This window comes from Grammomys surdaster, unplaced genomic scaffold, assembly GCF_004785775.1.
Source record: "Grammomys surdaster isolate TR1022 unplaced genomic scaffold, NIH_TR_1.0 129, whole genome shotgun sequence".
Taxonomy (NCBI): domain Eukaryota; kingdom Metazoa; phylum Chordata; class Mammalia; order Rodentia; family Muridae; genus Grammomys; species Grammomys surdaster.
The window spans coordinates 21,222,835-21,241,617 of record NW_021604587.1 but is presented as its reverse complement, the minus strand read 5'-3'; the positions used below and the strand labels follow the sequence as shown (position 1 = coordinate 21,241,617).

The 18,783-nt window shown below is 43.8% G+C and overlaps 2 protein-coding genes across 4 annotated transcripts in view; one reads left to right on the top strand and one right to left on the bottom strand.

The window, feature by feature from the left end:
- The window catches only part of Usp8 (ubiquitin specific peptidase 8), a 51,423-nt gene extending 45,419 nt beyond the window's left edge, over nucleotides 1-6,004 (top strand). For 2 of the 3 annotated variants that reach the window (XM_028754931.1, XM_028754937.1), the window contains exons 16-19: nucleotides 1,213-1,449; nucleotides 2,339-2,481; nucleotides 4,763-4,895; nucleotides 5,062-6,004. In XM_028754931.1, the coding sequence (XP_028610764.1) occupies nucleotides 1,213-1,449; nucleotides 2,339-2,481; nucleotides 4,763-4,895; nucleotides 5,062-5,247 (699 nt within the window). In that variant the 3' untranslated portion in view covers nucleotides 5,248-6,004. The remainder of the gene's footprint in view (nucleotides 1-1,212; nucleotides 1,450-2,338; nucleotides 2,482-4,762; nucleotides 4,896-5,061) is intronic. The other variant, XM_028754945.1, reaches the window with a different exon arrangement.
- Nucleotides 6,005-7,910: 1,906 nt separating this feature from the next.
- The window catches only part of Usp50 (ubiquitin specific peptidase 50), a 21,520-nt gene continuing 10,647 nt past the window's right edge, over nucleotides 7,911-18,783 (bottom strand). The window contains exons 6-7 of the mRNA XM_028756265.1: nucleotides 16,797-16,929; nucleotides 7,911-8,222 (exon numbers count right to left, since the gene is read on the bottom strand). Coding sequence (XP_028612098.1) covers nucleotides 8,031-8,222; nucleotides 16,797-16,929 — 325 coding nt within the window. The 3' untranslated portion in view covers nucleotides 7,911-8,030. The remainder of the gene's footprint in view (nucleotides 8,223-16,796; nucleotides 16,930-18,783) is intronic.

Genomic DNA, 18,783 nt, shown 5'->3' with positions numbered 1-18,783 from the left:
CACATATCATACACATATACACACTCAATATAGAAATAAAAAAATTTTAAGCTAAACTTATCAACTTTTAAAAAATGGCATGGCCTTAAAACATAATTATGTATATTTTATATATAGAATATGTATTATATATAATACATAATGTATTATGTATATTATATACAATATACATAATGTATAATATAATGATAATATACATATTATGTATAATGATACAATAATGTATACTTGTGACATGTTCATACATGTACCTAATACGTTTTAAGCCTGTCTACCCCCATACTCTCCTTGCCCTCCCTCCACTCTCACTAGTTCCCTTCCTCCTTTGTACTTTTTTTTCTTATAATTCAGTGAATTAATGATACTCGAAAAGGCATGATGGGGATTTGTTTACTGGAACATGTGCACCTTGTCAGTGCTATATCACTGAAGAAAGTATCTGTCCTTCCTCCATCAATCAGTCATTAACTGTCAATCCTCAGGGGAGGTGTGGGGACCATGAGCACCTTTCCCTTCCATGTTTCCGGTATGTGTAATCACAGCTGCTGTGAGTTTCCAGTCCAAGCAGTTGGGCCATGCACACCCCTCTCCCCTCCCCTTCCTTCTACTCTTCCTCTGTGAGCCTTAGAGTAACTCGTCTGTCCTATCTGTGGCTGGGCATTCAGCAGTCATTTGTTCTCAGTGCCTTGGCCAGTTAGAGTCTCTACAGTCCACACCCACACTGCAAAAACAGCTTCGCTCTTGAAACAGAACTGAGCCTCTCTGACTCAGGGTCAGTCCACAGACTATTCAGGGTTGTCTACAGTCTACAATCTTACACTCTTTAAAAAATTTGCCCAGAAGGTTTTATAAAGGCCTGGGATGATGACCTATGCTTTTAATCTCAGCATTTGGGAAGCAGAAGCAGACAGATCTCTGAGTTCAAAGCCAACCTGTCTGCATAATGAGTTCTAGGACAGCCAGGGCTACATAATGAGACCCTGTCTCCAAACAAAATGAGGAGGGGCAAGGGAAGAAGGTCAAGCCACATCCTTTCAGTAAAGTGTGTTTGGGTTTTGGGTAGAATTAATTTTTTTTATAGTACTTACTGAGATCAGAGCTCCTCAGTGTGGCTAACTGTAGAAGGTGTTTAGTGTTATTCCTTGAGTTTCACATTTAACTGTCGGCACCACACCTTAGATACTAACAGTGGTGAATTGTCCTCACCCCTAGGCTGACAATCGGAAGAGGCATAAGGAGGAGAACAATGACCACCTCGACGACTTTAAGGCGGCAGAGCATGCCTGGCAGAAGCACAAGCAGCTCAACGAGTCCATTATTGTTGCACTCTTTCAGGGTCAGTTCAAATCCACAGTGCAGTGCCTCACCTGTCACAAGAAGTCTCGGACATTTGAGGCTTTCATGTATTTGTCTCTGCCACTAGCATCCACAAGTAAATGTACTTTACAGGTAAGTTTAAGAGAAAATGTGTTATTAAAATGTTATTTGTGTGTGCATAAGTGTGCCTCATCCTGACAGGAAAATAGGTGAGCTACCCTCCTAGCCCTTGTGGGGTTTTGTTACTGTTTTATGTGTTTGCCTGTTTTGCCAGTGTGTCTGTGCACCAACTGCATGCAGTACCCACAGAAGCCAGAAGAGGGTATCAGATTCTCTGGAACTAGAGTTGGTGGGTGCAAACTGCCATGTGGGTGCTGGGAATTGAACCCAAGTGCTCAGTAAGAGCTCTTAACTCCTGAGCCATCTCTCCAGCTTATAGCCCTTGAGTTTTTGAAATGGGTCTTTCCGTGTAACTCAGACTAGCCAGGACTCAACAGTGCTGGAAGGATAGGCATTAATACTGGAAGCAACTAGAAGTTGGTTGGGAGTGCTGAACCCAGAGCGCTGTGCATGCTGGATAAGCATTTCACCACACAGGCAAACTAAATCGCTTGTATTTTAAAGACATTTGGAAAGCTAACTTAGGAAGTTGTATTTGATGGTAACGCAGATGTACTTTTTCTATGCACTTACTTGGGATCAGACATGTTGATTTCCACACAGCAGTGTACCGAATAGACTAGCTTGTGTTGGTATCCTCAGTCTGTACTTCTCCTGTAAGTCCACTGTAATCCCCTAGACTCAGGACAGAGGTCTTGTGTGTGCTGTGCCGACCCTCTACACACCTTCCCCACTCCTCTCCGCACCTTGCAACACACTGTTTGTGTCCCTCCTTACAGCAGACACTTATCCACCCTACTGAGGTGCCCCAGTAAGTGGCTCAGCATTCCTACAGAAGAGGCCTCCTTAAGGCACTCCATTAGGAAGTGAATCACTGAGTAATTGTGTTTTTCCCCACCAGGACTGCCTTAGATTATTTTCCAAAGAAGAAAAGCTTACAGATAACAACAGATTTTACTGCAGCCATTGCCGAGCTCGGCGGGATTCTCTAAAGAAAATAGAAATCTGGAAATTGCCTCCTGTGCTGTTAGTACACCTGAAGCGGTAAGGTCTTTGCCTGTGTGGTAGCGTTTGATGGAGGAATTGTCATGGCTACATAATTTGCACATACTGTCTCTCTTTTTTTTTTTAAGATTTATTTTATTTATATGAGTACACTATAGCTGTCTTCAGACACACCAGACGAGGGCATCGGATCCCATTACAGATGGTTGTGAGCCACCATGTAAGGTTGCTGAGAATTGAACTCAGGTCTTCTGGGAGAGCAGTCAATGAGTGCTCTTAACCACTGAGCCATCTCTCCAGCCCCACGTACTGTCTCTTAAAGGAAACCTAAGGAATATTCTCCAGCAAATAAGTAAGGCAGACATTACAGTGGAATAACTATACTGTCACTTTATGTGCATTCCGTGCGATTCTGTTTCCTTACAGAATAAATAGAACAGAAAATTAATGGAAATAATGGCATTTCAGATAGCAAAATTTTAAATGACATCAAGTGGAAAATGTTAACACAGTGTAACTCTAACACAGATGAGTAGATAAAAATTAACATTCAGTTGCTGGAGCGATGATTCAGTGGTTAAGAGAACTGACTCTCTTGCAGAGGACCCAGGTTCTATTCCCAGCACTCACATGGCAGGTCGCAATTGCCTGTAATCCCAGTTCCAGCAGATCTAGTGCCCTCTTCTGTCATCTGTGACCACCAGACATACGTGTGGTACACAGATATCTATGCAGGCAAAGTATCCATACACAAAAAATGATATAATAGTTTTTAACTAACATTCAAATTTTAACTATAGCAAAATTAATTTAGTTATGTGTAATATGGTAGCACATACCTATAATTTCAAGCTCTGGAGAAATGAAGCAAGATGATCAAGAATTTAAGACCAGACAGGGCTTCATGAGACCTGGTGTCAAAAAAGTTAAGATGTAAAGTCATGCTTTTAAAAACAAGTCTGTGAGTTCAGGGCATGTGTGCCTTAGCTCATATGTGACAGTCAGAGGACAGCTCTTGGAAGTCAGCTTTCTCCTGCCACCAGATTCTGAGATCTAGAAATTGAACTCAGATCATCAGGGCTGCACACAGCTGTTTGAGAGTGCTGAGCCATCTCACCAGCCCGAAGTACATTTTTTAAGTGTGGAAAAAAAGCAGCCATAATTTTAAAATAAAAATATCTTAACTTTAAAATAAAAATATTTGAATGTTGCCTGTGCTAAGGTACCAACGCTGTCTCCAGATTCTGTCTAGTTAGGGTTTTACTGCTGTGAACAGACACCATGTCCATGGCAACTCTTATAAAGGACATTTAATTGCGGTTGGCTTACAGGTTCAGAGGTTCAGTCCATTCTCCTCATGGAGAGAAGCACAGAGTGGAAGGACAGGGTCCCACACAGCGAGCGGGGCAGTGAGAGCTGCAGTGTGTCTCTGTTCTCACTCTTCAGTAAATCCATTTGGGAAGTTGGATGTTACAGATCGGCTCTTTGCCAGTATACCACAGGCTGGCTGTGACCCTGTCTTCCTTGGACCCCCTTAATGCTGGTGTACACACCACCACACCCAGCCTGAACTAGCTTTAAAAAACAAAACAAAACAAAAAAAAAAACCCTAAAGTTTCATCTTTGTTGAGGACTATATTTTTGTTCTGGGTTACTGGAGATTCATACCCAGTTGCTTATATCAGTTTGAACATTGGCTGTTTAGTTTTCTGTAGTTTAGTCTTGACAGGTTTGTCGGCTTCACTTTGAGCATTGTTGAAATATAAATGGCAATATAGAAGTTTTAAAGCATAGAATTGCTCTGTTAAAAGTTGTAGTTAGTATTAAACATTATTCCTGGAAGCTCTGAGGCAACTGTATAGATGATTGAGTTGTCGAGAAGCAGTTCATCATTGATGTATTTTGGTATGTATGACGCTGTCGTGGGTTTGACCCTTGACACTGTAAATAATAATTGAGGTTGGATTTTGGTGTGTTGCTCTCTGTAACCTACGTCTCTTCCTTTGTAAAATAAAAAGGAAACATGTCTTCCCTACTAAAACAGGCCTTATTAAAATAATTTTGTTGTGTGTGTTGCTGTGAGCGCAGGCAGACTTGTCATGCTCCACATGTGGAAGGCAGCTTTGCAGTCATGTCTCTCCTCTCACCTCACATGGGTTCTGGGCATCAGGTTTGCACAGCAACGACTTCACCCTCTGAGCATCTTACTGGCTCTCAGATCTGAAGTGAACTTTAAGAGCTCCCTAAAATCCATGCTAAATAGTGAAATCTCATTTTTGCTTTCTCTGTCAGCCTAATTCCTATGATGTTTGTCCTGCAGATTTTCCTATGACGGCAGGTGGAAGCAGAAGCTGCAAACATCCGTGGATTTCCCATTGGAAAATCTTGACCTGTCACAGTACGTTATTGGTCCAAAAAACAGTTTGAAGAAATATAACTTGTTTTCTGTTTCAGTAAGTATCATGTTGAACTGAAGATATTTGTAAAGCAAACTAATAAAATAGAGGCCCCAGCATTTCCTTACCTTATACGAAAGTGAGAATAGCCAAAACGGGAAATAATCTGCACATTTTTTCATGCTGAGGAATAATTGAGTTTGATTTGTCTTGCTTGGTACAGAACCACTACGGCGGGCTAGATGGAGGGCACTACACAGCCTACTGTAAAAACGCGGCGAGACAGCGCTGGTTCAAGTTTGATGACCATGAAGTTTCGGATATTTCTGTGTCTTCTGTGAGGTCGTCAGCAGCTTATATCCTCTTTTATACTTCCCTGGGACCACGCATAGCTGATGTAGCCACTTAAAGAGGTGTAGGCGGTCAGTGTGTTGATGTTTCCAAATGGCAGCCTCACATCTAATGCTTACAGAGACAGTGGATTGCTGCAGCTGCTGTGTGGAGAGATTCCAGAACACTGGGGGCTGTGTTACTGCTAGCACCATATAATTCAGTCAGTCAGTGCTGTTTATCAAAAAGATGGAGAGAAGGAAGGAAGGAAGGAAGGAAGAAAGGAAGGAAGGAAGGAAAAAAGGAAAAGAAAGCAAAAGAAACCTGACGTTTAACAACTATCATAGTACGCATCACTTACAGGAATCATTTATTTCAAAACAACTTTTTGAGTCTCCCCCAAAGTTAAAATAATTCATTAGCCAGACATTTATTCTATTGGTACCAAACCATTGTAACCTCCATTTTCCTATTCACTGCTCTAGCATTTCTAGTCCCAGCTCGGTCCACTGTGAGCACTCTAGACCTAACTCAGATAGGAATGTATATGTACATATTTATTGCACTGTTGCACATCAGATTGCTGTACATAGTTTAACATATTCTTCTGTGAAAGCCTAGAAAGGATTTTTTTCTTTTTCTTTTGGCCTCTTCTAGGTAGCTGCAATGCTTTCTTAGGGAAGTGACAGGGCAAAACTATTTTTCTGTTGGCTTTCGGCTGTATTTGTGCACTAAATCTTTATTCTAAAAAAATGGAAACTTTAATTTTTTAAAAATAATTCATTTACATCTACATTAAAATCTTAATGAAGAAAAAAAAATAATTTAAAACCTTGTACATGTTTTGTCTTCTTTTTTTCCTCAAGTGTTTTAAGACAGGGTCTCACTATGTGTCATATCCTGGCTGTCCTGGAGCTCACAGATCCGCCTGCCTCTTGCTTCTTGTGTGCTTTTACACACACTATTCCTACACTCACTCCAGGTTTAGTTACTTATTCAGCAAATTAGGACTTGATTCCACTCTCTCCATGTGTGGTCCTCAGTTCTCAAGATGCCTGTCAGAGTTGTGTAGACGTGGAGTGCTCCCCCTCTCAGTAGCTAGCCATTAATTACTTGTAGCTCTTTACTGGGGGTGGTACCTTGTGAGGTTATGCTCATCCATGTTGGCATGTCAGCTGGCGGTGTCACTGTGCAGGTCTCATTTAGACAACCACATTGTTGAGATTGCGTGGGTGCAGCTTCCTTGTCATTGTACAGAAGACTGTCTCATAGCAGATGCCCTGCCCCTCTTCCAAGATGTCCCCTGAGCTGGAGGTGTAGTGGTTGTGTTGCAGACGTACCATTCGGAGCCAAGCACCACAGTCAGTTGTCTGCATCTGGATTAGTAGTGGTCTTCTGTGACAAGGGGTTGGGAGCTGCACACGATGATAGATACTGAGGATGAAATTGGGAATTGTGCTGGCAGTAGTAGTCTCTAGGGTCTGTCACCTCCCCAGCTGTGGGTAGTTGACTAGATTTACAGTCTGTTTACCAGATACGGGATTCCCTCCTGTTGAACGGCTTAAGTTCAGTTAGACAGCTGTTGGTTGTCCCCAAGACGTAAGTGCTGCCATTGCACCTGTTGGGTTATCCTCCATGCTGTTCACTGTGGTTCATCCGTGTCACAGCTGACAGGACTGTTGATTGCTTCCTCCCTTGGCAGCTTGGGATACCATAAGAACTGGTCCTCAAGTGTAGTTACAGGTCACTTCCAGCTTGATTCCTTTAAAGCCTGTGTCTAAAGTGTGCTGTCCTCAGCACTGGCCTCAACCTTCCATGCTGTAAGGCAGCCAAGGGCAGTGCAATAGCTCCCGTTGTCTTGGGAGCCTCTTCTAAACACAGAGTCTTAGCAAGTGGTTACTTAGCTTAGTGGGGAGGTTAGAGCTCGGCTTTCATGTCCTCATAGACTTAGTAACTTGAAAGGACGCTCTCCCTAAGTTACTGTGTAGATCTTTCAGGGCTTTTTTTGTTTTTGTTTTGATTTGTTTTTGAGTTAGGGCTTCTTGGTGTAGCCTTGACTGTCCTGGAACTCTGCCTGGCGGTCGCCTGCCTCTGCCTCCTGAGTGCTGAGACTAAAGGCATGTATCACCACTGCCTGGCTATATGTTTTGCTTTTAAAACTTATTTTTATATGTATTGGTGTTTTGCCTGTGTATATATGTGTACCATCATATGAGTGCTGAGAACTGAGTCCTGGTCCCCTGCTAACAGCAGGGCTCACAACCTCTGAGCCTTCTCTTCCAGCCCAACAGGTCACATTCTTACACTCAGAGCCATTTGCACCTAATTTTTTTCTCTGTGATAGCAAGTCTTAGGACCTCGGGTGTGCTGAAGAGACACTCGCCACTGAGGTTTTTGTTCTGTTCTGTTTTGTTTTGCTTATTCATATATGTAAACAAAAACTATTAGTGTTGGGCTGGAGAGATGGTTCAGCGGGTAAAAATGTCTTCCATTAATGCTGAGGAGCTGAGATCCATTCCCAGGACCCACATGGTGGAAAAGAGAATTAACTCCCACGAGTTACACTCCGACTTCCACATACACACAGATACAAAATAAGTATAAAATTTGGGGGGAAATAACTTAGTATGTATGATACATTGTAATAGAAACCTGCAGTTCTTAGGCCCCTGTGGTGGCAGTGCCTGGCCTCCATGTTGCCCTTAGTGAGCAGGCCGTCTTCTGTGCTGCACACTTGTTTTATAGAGGCTGTCTGTGAGACGTACAAACCTTAGCGATGTAAGTAGGTGGTAAGGATTTAATAACAAAGCGTATTCATGGCCATTTTCTGATAGCTTGCTTGCAGTGATCAGGAGTACTGTCCTAGGTCTTGCGTTTCTGTGTTGGAATAGAAAAAGGCTGGCAGCTATAGAACAGAAGATATGCGGTAGCTGTTTGAACAGAAGTATCTGGAATCTCACTGACTCTGGTGTCATCAAAACTATACCAGGCCTGAGTTACTGAGTTCTTGCAGAAGGCAGTGTAGTGGCCACCATCCAAATCTCCAAAGTGGTTCTAGGAAAGAAAGGATGTAAGGCATGGTTTCCACATGTGAATGTTCTGACTGATGGGATAAAAATGACAAGGCCAAAAACATTTTAAAGTGTCTTATACTGAGGAAATAATTTTCTCAAATCTTGCATACAGTCTAACTTTGAACTGCTTATACATTGTATTCATTGACTAATAGAATTAGATAGGAAATCAGACTATATATAAGCTTTTTAAAAAATTTTAAGAGGAGGCTGGAGAGATGGCTTAGCAGTTAAGAGCACTGACTGTTCTTTCAGAGGTCCTGAGTTCAATTCTCAGCAACCACATGTTGGCTCACAACCATTGGATCTGTAATGAGATCTGATGCCTTCTTCTGGTGTGTCTGAATACAGCTACAGTGTACTGATATAAATAAAATAAACAAGTAAGCTTGTGTACCACATGCATGCCCAGTGTCCGGGAGGCCTGAGAGAAGCATTGGATTGCCCTGGAACTGGAGTTCCGAGGGTTGTGAGCCTCCATGTGTGGTTGTGCTTCAGTGTCTCAGTGCTGCAGCAGTAAAACTGAAGAGTTGACATGAAAACTCTGATCTCCCAGGCCTAAAATATTTCCTAGCTGGTTTTTATAAAGTCTGCTAACCCATCATACAAAAGAAAGAACATCAGATGCTAACCTTCAGAACCCTTCCACCTTGTCAAGCCCTAACTCTGCATCTGTTAACAGCAGGAAGAAAGACTTGTCCTAAGCCATACCTCTAATCCTAGGCCTTAGAAAGGTTGAGGCAGGACTACCACCATAAGTTCAAAGCTTAGACCCTGTCTCAAAAAGAAAGCATCCAGCTTTTTTATTAATATGTGTATTTCCCAAGTGTATGTATATACACCATGTGTGTGCTGGTGCATGTGGAGGCCAGACGAGAGTTTCTGGTTCCCTGGAACTAGAGTTACTGATGGCTGTAAGCCATTATGTGGGTGCTGGGAACCAAACCCAGGTCCTCTGCAAGAGCAGCAAGTGATCTTAAGCACTGATCAGCCATCTCTCCAGCCCCCTTTCAGCCTTTATCAGATATCTTATGCACTACAGCTCAAGGGATGCCCCCTCAATGCTTCCTTAGTCTCCATCTTGTCTGTTCGCCTGTCATGGATCAAAATGGAGGAAGCACACTAAAGAGGAGGATGTGGTGATTGGCAACAGAGCACTTGAACTGTAAAGCCAAATAAGAGCTCTAGAAAGCAGGGCTTAGGTTCCAGAACATGCTGGATTGAGGTTTGCACACCTCAGTGGAAGGACACTAAGGCACTTGCCAGCAAGCCTGATAACCTGAGTTGGGTATCTGGAACCCACATGGGAGGAGAACTAATTCCTGCAGGTCGTCCTCTGAACTCCATGTGTTATGTTCACTGCCGTGTGTGCTTCCATACATACATACACATGCATGAGTAAATAACCTTTAAAATCTAAACCCTTTAGCACTAGGCATGGTGGCTGAAATCCCAACACAGGAGGCTGAGACAGAAGATTGTGAGTTGGAGGCCAGACTGAGCTAGGGGGAAAAGAACTGCCCGAGAAAGAAAAAAACCAACCAAACAAACAAAAACCAAAAACTAGGGACAAAGCATATGAAAAATGTTCAGTGTGATAGATAATAAAGGAACTTCTACTCCAAACCACAAGAAATCCAGGTATGGTGGCACATGACAGTATTCGGGATATGGTTCAAGACTTGCCTGAGGTATAAGAAACTTTATAAATAAATCAGTAAAATAAATAAATAAAATTTTCACTTTTGTCATATTTTTTAAGAGCTGGGTAATAAGTGTGGAGAATATGAGTGAACTGGGACCTTATGCATTGGTGAAACAAAATGTCACCGTCACATTGGAAATCAAGTTGACAACTCTTCAAGGGTTAAGTATACAGTTAACCATGTGTATAGGTATATGCCCCAGAGAGATCAAACTTATTTCCACACAAACCCCTGTGTACCAGTGATAAGTCTTAAAGTACAGCCATCCCAAGTACCTCTCAGTGACTGAACGTGTTGTTTACAGAGTGTTACTGGCAACAAAAGGAAACAAAAGAACGTGCTCCAACATAGAGAAAGCTTTAAAAGCATGCTGAGGGAAAAAAAAACCCACACAACTTAATGCCTTTAAGACAGAAAGACTCAAAGCCAACCTGCTCTACATAGTGAGTTCCAAGCTAACAACAGCTATGTAGCAACATGCTGTCTCAAAAACACAAGTGGTTTTATGATTCCATTTGTGCGATGTGCCTAAAAATGGCAAACCCATAGAAACAGGAAGTCCATTGGTGGTTGCTAGGGTCAGGTGGAGAGAAGAAATGAGTAGGAAAGCTTCTTTTATAAATACTGGAAATGTTCTAAGATGTAGCTGTGATCACAAACAACTCTATACACCAAAACCCACTGAGCTGTACACACCCAAGTGAGCTTTACACATGCTTTTAAGTCTGAAAGACAATAGTTTGCAGCCAAAAATTGAATGAAGGTAATTGTTGAGTACACTTTAGTATGTTTTGGAACAGTGCCACCCATATTGACATCTGTAGACCTTGTCCCCAAAGTGGGGTGGTAGGACCTTTAGAGAAGGGGACTTCTGAGAGGTCCCTAGGTCAATGAGCATGTGTCCCTGTCTCAAGATGAGAGTCCTCACAGGTAAATAAATAGCTATAATGCATTAAGATTTGTTTTTTTCCCAGATACTAAGCTTGAACCTAGGCATGTACACATGCCAGGCAAGCAGTGTATCCCTGAGTGTTACAACTGCAGACCTGTATTGCAGTAAGAAAACACAGGTGACATAGAAAAACAAAAGACTTGTTTTCACACACACACAAAAAAAACCCACACCTCAGTAGGGCACAATAGTACACACCTGAAATCCTAGCACCCAGGAAGCAAGTTCAAGGCCATCCCACTGTGGAAGATCAAGGACAAACTTCAAGTGCTGCCCCACTATGAGGGCAACTAGAACAGCCCAGTGGAGAGCTACAGAGTACAGTAGGCACTTAGGCAACCACAGTTTCCCTTGCTGCTGTTGAGAAGTGAACTGGAACAACTGCTTTGAAATGCCACCAGCCTGAGTTTGCTAATGTTTGCACGCCCTCCCACCAGTACCTCAACTCCTAGAAATAGACTCCAAAAGTCTGTGTTCATCTTGCCAACATCTGAGAACCAAAAGGCTGTGTTCATCTTGCCATCATCTGAGAACCACCACAGCAGTATTCATGGTCCAAAGCACTCAAGTAGAACATGTGAGTAGGTAATGGTGTCTTCACACAGTGAAAGCCTATCCATGGGAGAACTAACCATCATATGTGTAGCAATGTAGATAACGGTTTCAGAATTTTGAGCAAAAGGACCAGATCCTAATGATCTGGTACCTACTGCAGGACTCATTTGCACAAAGCAAAATCAGAGTTACCCCATTAGAAGTCTGGTTTCTGCACTCAAAGAGGAATATTCGGATAGTTATACACTGATGAAATTGAGCCCTGTTCTTACTGCATGGATGTGCTCACTGGACAACTTGACAAATTGTATACTCAGATTTTACGTGTTTTCCTGTTTTACTTCAATAACATTGTTTGGAGACAAGGTCTAATGTAGCCCAGGCTAGCATCAAGCTTACCCAGGTGAAGATAACCTTGACCTGCTCCTGCCTGTGCCTCTGTGCCTCCTGAGTGCTGAACACTTACATTATAGGCATGGACAACCAGTGGCAGTTTATGGTCCTGTAGATTGAAGCCAAAGCATTGTGGATCCTGGGGAAGTGCTCTTATCAACAGCTACGACCTCAACCCCCAATCTCTTATTTATTTGAAAACAAAGACTTTCGGCCTGTCAGCGTTGGCACACACCTTTTGTCCCAGCACTTGAGAGGCAGAGACAGGTAAATCTATGAGTTCAAGGCCAACCTGGTCTACAAAGTGAGTTCCAGGACATCCAGGGCTACAAAGAGGAACCCTGTCCCAAAAGACAAAAGACTTTCTACAAGGTGATTTAAGCAAAGCACCAGCACTCCCTGACACCTCCACAAAGAACCAAGCAGCAAGTGTAGAGCTTCCTAAGTTACTGAGAACACTGGAAATCAGCAGGAGAAAAACAGAGATGTGGGGCACCAGCACAGCAGAATAAACAAGACACCCACTCCCACTCCCGAAGTTCATGGCAGTGAATGTACTGTAGGCTGAGTGACAGACTGCCCTCTCCATAAACAGTATAGGAGGTGGCTGTCAGCCACCTCCATGGCAGTGAGGAGTCTTCCTTCTGCAGTGAGAGAGGCTGAGCACTCCATCAGCCTTGTGGATTGTGGTTGGCTAATGAAAAGTGACAGGCTCACAGCTGAACTACATAACAAACCTGACTGACACTTCCCAAGTAACCTGGCTTTGGAAACCAGTTTCCATCATCTTCCTGCCATTTCTTCGGGGTGCTGTGGCCAGGAGCCATCTGGATAAGGGACCTGTTGTCTGAATGCAGTGTACTAGAGAAACCTCACCCTGACTCAGTAAACAGCTGCATCACAAACCAAGCAGCCCAGCTGACTGGTTCCTACTCAGCCTTATTGACTGGCCAATACAGATGTTGTGACACAGAGGAAAATAGAGAACGCCCTCAAGAACTGGGGGGAAGAGGTGCCTTCCCTCAGAGGCCAGGCACATGAGGACTCAGAAGATTCACACAGGTAGCACTGCATCACTTGGGCCACCCCTCCCTGACACTGCTGCATGTGAGCACCTGCCACTCCTCACAGATGCAGAAAGGCAGCATTACCTTCCTTTCATCCAGGGCAGCACCAAGCTTAGGACCAGAAGGTGCTATTGAATCTTATTCAGAAATATCAAATCATTCTGTGACGATTTCTGAGTAGTGGACTCTCATCAGATGTCAAGTATCGGTACCAACTACAAAATAGTTGTGACCTAGTGACCGAAAATTAACCAGTGGAAGTTGAGAACTTCGGATCTAGTCCAAGGAGAGGAATGAATGCTCCTGATAAGAGAAGTCCAGAGCCAAGGGACACTGTCTCCAGATAGCGCTTAGGCATAGCAACACGAAGGGTGGGAATAAGCTCACCTCAGCCTCTGGCAATTCCAACAGGCCGGAGCTGGGATGTGCTTTTGTTAGCGGTGAGATGGATAGTGCTGGTGAGTTTGGAGTAGCCTGCGAGTCCTGTGTGTGAGGTGTTTTGACTGTTGCATAGAATAAGGGCAGATCTGCAGACTCAATAGCACAGAGCCGTATGGTCCTGCTTATCAGTCAGTACCAAATGATTAAAGGTGAGTGGGAAGGTGTGAGTGGTCTGTAAACGTTGTATCTCAGAGCCGCAGTAACTAAACAGCATGGTGGTGGCACAAGACCAGACGTGTGATCAGTAGAACAGACTGGAAGGGCCAAGCCTGAGTCCATGCAAATACAGCTACCTGATTTGTGCTTGAAATTGATACATTTTAGGGGCTAGAGTGATAGCTCAGCGGTTAAGGGCACTGACTGCTCACCAGAGGTCCTGAGTTCAATTCCCAGAGACCAAATAGTGGCTCATGGCCATCTGTAATGGGATCTAATCCCCTCTTCTGATGTGGCTGAAGAAAATGATAGTGTACTCACATATATTAAATAAATAAATAAATAAATAAATAAATCTTAAAAAAAAAAGAAATTGATACATTTTTACTTTGTGTGTCTGTTACCTGTTAGTCTGCACCATGTACATGGCTGGTACCCAGAACCAAAAGAAGGAGTTGGGTCCCTCTGGAACTAGAGTAAAGTGCTGGGTATCAAACGTGGGTCCCTTCAGAGGAACAGCAAGCTCCTCTGAGCAATCTCTTCAGCAACCTACTTTTTGACAAAGATGCCAAATGTACAGACTGGAGAAAAGACAGCATCTTCAACAAATGCTTCGGGGGAAACTGACAGCTGCATGTAGAAGAATGAAGGTAGATCCTTCTCTTTCACTGTGAGCCAACATCAACCCCAGACAGACCAAAGACTGTAACATAAGACCCAAAACACTAAAGCTCCTACAGGAAAAGGGAGGAGTCTGTGCAAGACAAACACAAGAACTTCATAGCAAGACTTAGCAGCTCAGGAGAGAAGGCAAGTGGGACCTCGGGAAACCAAAAATAGTACAGACACGGGTTTCACCTAGGCAGTCGTCACTCACGGCCAATGACAAAAGAATGGCCCATACACGCGGTGGACTTTATTGAGCTCCACTCACAACTACAGATGTGCACGTGAACCATGAACACACATACCTGTCCCCATGAACACACCTTCTCAAAGAAAACACGAGGGCAAAGGGTCACAGCATTGTTCTAGGCAATAGCCATTTTGTATATGATCAAAACTACAGGCAGCAAAATTAATAGATAAATGGAATGGTATAGTAAAGAAAACGAAAGAGTGGAGGAAAAACCACAGTGTGCAAGAAAATATTTGCAAACCATGTATACACACACACACACACACACACACATAAAATACTTCCAGCGGTCCTGAGTTCAATTCCCAGCAACCACATGGTGGCTCACAACCATCTGTAATGGGATCTGATGGCCTCTTCTGGTGTGTCTGAAGACAGTGGTAGTGTACTTGTTATAAATAAATAAACATTTTAAAAGAAAAGAAACCCCAATTGAAAAAGCAAGTCAAGGACCTAGGTAGTTATTTCTCAAAGGACAAGGATGTGATAATTACATTGAGATTCAAACAGTGCCTGGTATACAGTGTGACTAGGTGAGAATAAAATAAATCTGCAACCTGGGGGATAGAACCATTAGCTGAGGGACTGAGAGAGCTCAGCAGTTAAGAGCACTTGCTCTGACAGAAGGACCACGTTTGGTTCCCAGCTCACAGCCATCCATAACCCCATCTCTAAGGGATTCAATACCCCCTTCTGGCCTCTGTGGGCACTGTACACAAAGGGTACACACAGGGTACACACAGGGTACACACAGGGTACACGCACATGTTTAATATAAATCTTAGGGAAAAAACAAAGCACCACATTCAGCCAGGTGTGGTGGCACACACCTGTTAGCTCAGCATTTGAGGGGTGAAGACAAGTCACCAGGAGTTCATTGTTATCCTTGACAAAAAAGAAAATTCAAGACCAGCTAGGTTATATGAGACCTTGTCACAAAAAAGCTCTCAGAATGACACTATAAATACAATTAGTAAAATGTTCAGTACCACTGGGCAGTGGTGGCACATGCCTTTAATTCCAGCACTCTTAGATCTTAGAAAGGAAGAGGCAGGTGGTTTGTTGTGAGTTTGAGGCCAGTCTGGTCTACAGAGAGACGTCAATATTACAAAGAGGTGAGTTAGTCAATCAGTGTGTACATGTCACCCAGCAGCTAAAGTGTGCACTATAGGTCAGGAAGTCTGGTACGGGACCAGAGGTCCTCCATAGCTAACAGGTCCTGATGCTCTGGCTTTCTTGTGCTCCATGGCTAACGTAGCTAGGTTCACCTTTTTACTACCACCACACATTATAATTCGAAAGGTGTTTAGTTCTGATCCCTTGATGCATCAGTGATATGCCACAGCTCTGAACGTCTGCTTCTTTCACAGCTAGCTTTCAGTGCCTCAACTGACTAATGACTTAGAGCTATAAATATTAGGGTATTTTTTTTTTAGATACTTGGAGTGATTCTTGCATAAGTGTGCATCTTTCATAACATGCAGTTACGTTCCAAATATAAGCTCCATTTTTTTCTGTTAAGATTTTTTTTCTAAGTCAGAAAGTTATAATGAAAAGTTACAAACTAAGATCCCTTTGAAAGTTCCATTAATTAGCGTCTAAGAGGAAGAGCAAATGTCGTGAAGGAGACGGGCCTACAGGGGAGATAGGCTAGCTTTGTAAAAGCACAGGGGTAGTTCTGCGACAGAGAGCATGGAAGACCAATGACTAATGAATCCCTCCTCAGTATTTCTGAGACAGGACCTCACTATGTAGCCCTTGCTGTCCTGGAATAAACTATGTAGGCCAGGCTGTCCTTGAACTCAAGAGATCTGTCTGCCTGCCTCTGACTCCCAAATGCTCGTGGTGTATACCACCACACCTGACTCCATTTTAAAATATATTACTAAGCAAAAAGATGAATGGGCAGATTCAACAGCAGCATGTCAGAGGGTCCATGACAGGGTTACACTCTAGAAGAGCCACCAACCTCGGACACAACAGCTCATACCATGATCCCAAACCCCAGAGAATGGCTTGCTGCTCAGGTGGCTCTTTTGGGAGGTTCTGCAGAGCGCATCTGAATCATGCCACATTGTTTGCTAGGATTCAGCATGAGTCAGAGCTGACTTAAAGCCAAAGGAGCCCTGGGATGCTCTAGGACAGGCGTTGGCCAGGCACAGACTCTTGGAACTGTTAGTACCTAGTGTGGGGGTGCTGGCTACAAAGTGTTCACAATGACACAAGACACATATTTACCATGGACCTGACCTCTGGCAGTGTACATGGCCAAGATGCTAGGTTGTACAGCAGCCGCCAGGCAAAGGTGGGGGCAGACAGTGGGTGTTCTCTCCTTTCAGTATTAAAGCATTAGCATTGAACTCACCACCACTGCACACAGGTTGTACTTGGGATGCTTCCGGAAAACCGGACAGATGTAAGGAGTGAGGTCCAGGTTGGTCAGTGGGTAATGGATGTCTGTCCTCAGCTTCTTCTTTATTGTACCCTGAATGTCAAACCTGGAGAGATAACAAACGCAGGAAATCCAAAAGATGTCTGTAAGCCTCGAGTGAGAGAGGTCCACATGCCTAAACACATTCCGGGTACAGTTAAGGCGAATTTCTGAGATGATTATCTGGTATGTAAATTACTTCTTCATCTAAATATGTTTACAAATGCCAGACCCATCAGCCTCATCAAAGTATGTCAGTGAGAGAGAGCCCTGACCTCAGCAAACTATATCTAATGTGGAGAGAGCAAGGCAAACCTGCCTGGCGAAGACAGAGCATCTGAGGCCACCAAGGGCGGAGTCAAATCACCCTCACTTCTTTCCCCCTCCCTGGCTTCTCCCCCCTCTCTTTCCCCCTCCCTTTCTATCACTCCCTCTCCCTTCTCCCCCACCTTTCCCTTCCCTTTTTTCTCTACCCCCCTTTTCTATCCCCTAGGCTCTTATCAGAATCATTCAGAATCTTTTAAAAACTCATGTTCATGAGGCTGGAGAGATGGATCAGCAGACGACAGCACAGACAGCTCTTTCAGAAGCAGGAAAATTACCAGATGAGCTGGGTCATTGTTGGGCCATAAAAAAGCAAACCCTGTTCCCCAAAACTAAAGGGATGCCCTGTGTGGTGGTTTAAATGAAAATGGCCCCCATAGGCTCATCGGGAATGGCACTGTTAGGAGGTGTGGCCTTGTGGGGGTGGGCTTTGAGGGTTCAGATGCTCAAGCCAGGCCCAGTGTCACTCTCTATGCCTGCTGCCTGTGGATCCAGATTTAGAACTCTCAGCTACCTCTCAGCACCATGTCTGCCTCTACACTGCCATGCTTTCTGCCATGCTGACAATGGACTAGATCCCTGAACTGTAAGCCAGCCCCAATTAAATTTTTATTTATAAGAGTTGTCATGGTCATGATGCCTCTTCACAGCAATAAAACCCTAAGTAAAAAACCCTGTGACCAGGTCTCTTAGGCAGGAGTCATCCCCAGAAACATGAAGAGTTTTCTAGACTACATGGTCATGCTATACAATACAGCAACTTTATCCGCAATTGCTCAGACTGAAAACAAGGCCAGTTTTCAGTTCTCAGTCAGGTGGAGAAGTAACTGGACATGCACAAAAAGGATTAAAACACAGCGGGGCTGGAGAGATGGCTCAGAGGGTAAGAGCACTAGCTGCTTTCCAGAGGTCCTGAGTTCAATTCCCAGCAACCAATGGTGGCTCACAACTATCTGTAATGAGATCTGGCGCCCTCTTCTGTCATGCAGGTGTACATGCAAGCAGAACACTGTATACATAATAATCTTTACAAAACAAAACCAAAAACACAGCAATGACAGGGGCCTACCACATAAATACACAAGCTATCTCACAGGCATTGTACCAGGTGAAAGGAGCAGTCTCAACAGGCTAAAACCAGCATGATGTAGGGTGTTCTAGGAAAGGCAAAACCATAGTGATGGAAAACAAATCAGTAAATCCCTGGGGAGGATGTGGGGGTGGGTCTCGGGAAGAGTGGCTGAGGAGCCACTCATGAAGAGCTGAGGTCAGACCCAGCACCCACTCCAATGCTCCGTAGGCATGGGGCCCACCTGTAACCTCACCACAAGGGGGCTCAAGCCAGAGACCCTGCCATGATATGTAGGGGGTTCTTCTGGTACTGCTATGTATCTAAATGCTAAATACTGGCTCCCAAGTTCTGGTTGCTCCTGACTGACAAGGAAACCCTCACGATCCTCCAAATGATCCTCCAGATGATGCTATGTTGCTCCCTAAGGTAATTGGTCTACAAGAGACTAAAGCCTGTGATTGGACAGTAGAGAGAGGTAGGCAGGTTTTCACTTACCTGGCTGGGAGAAGCAGGGGTTGGGGGAGA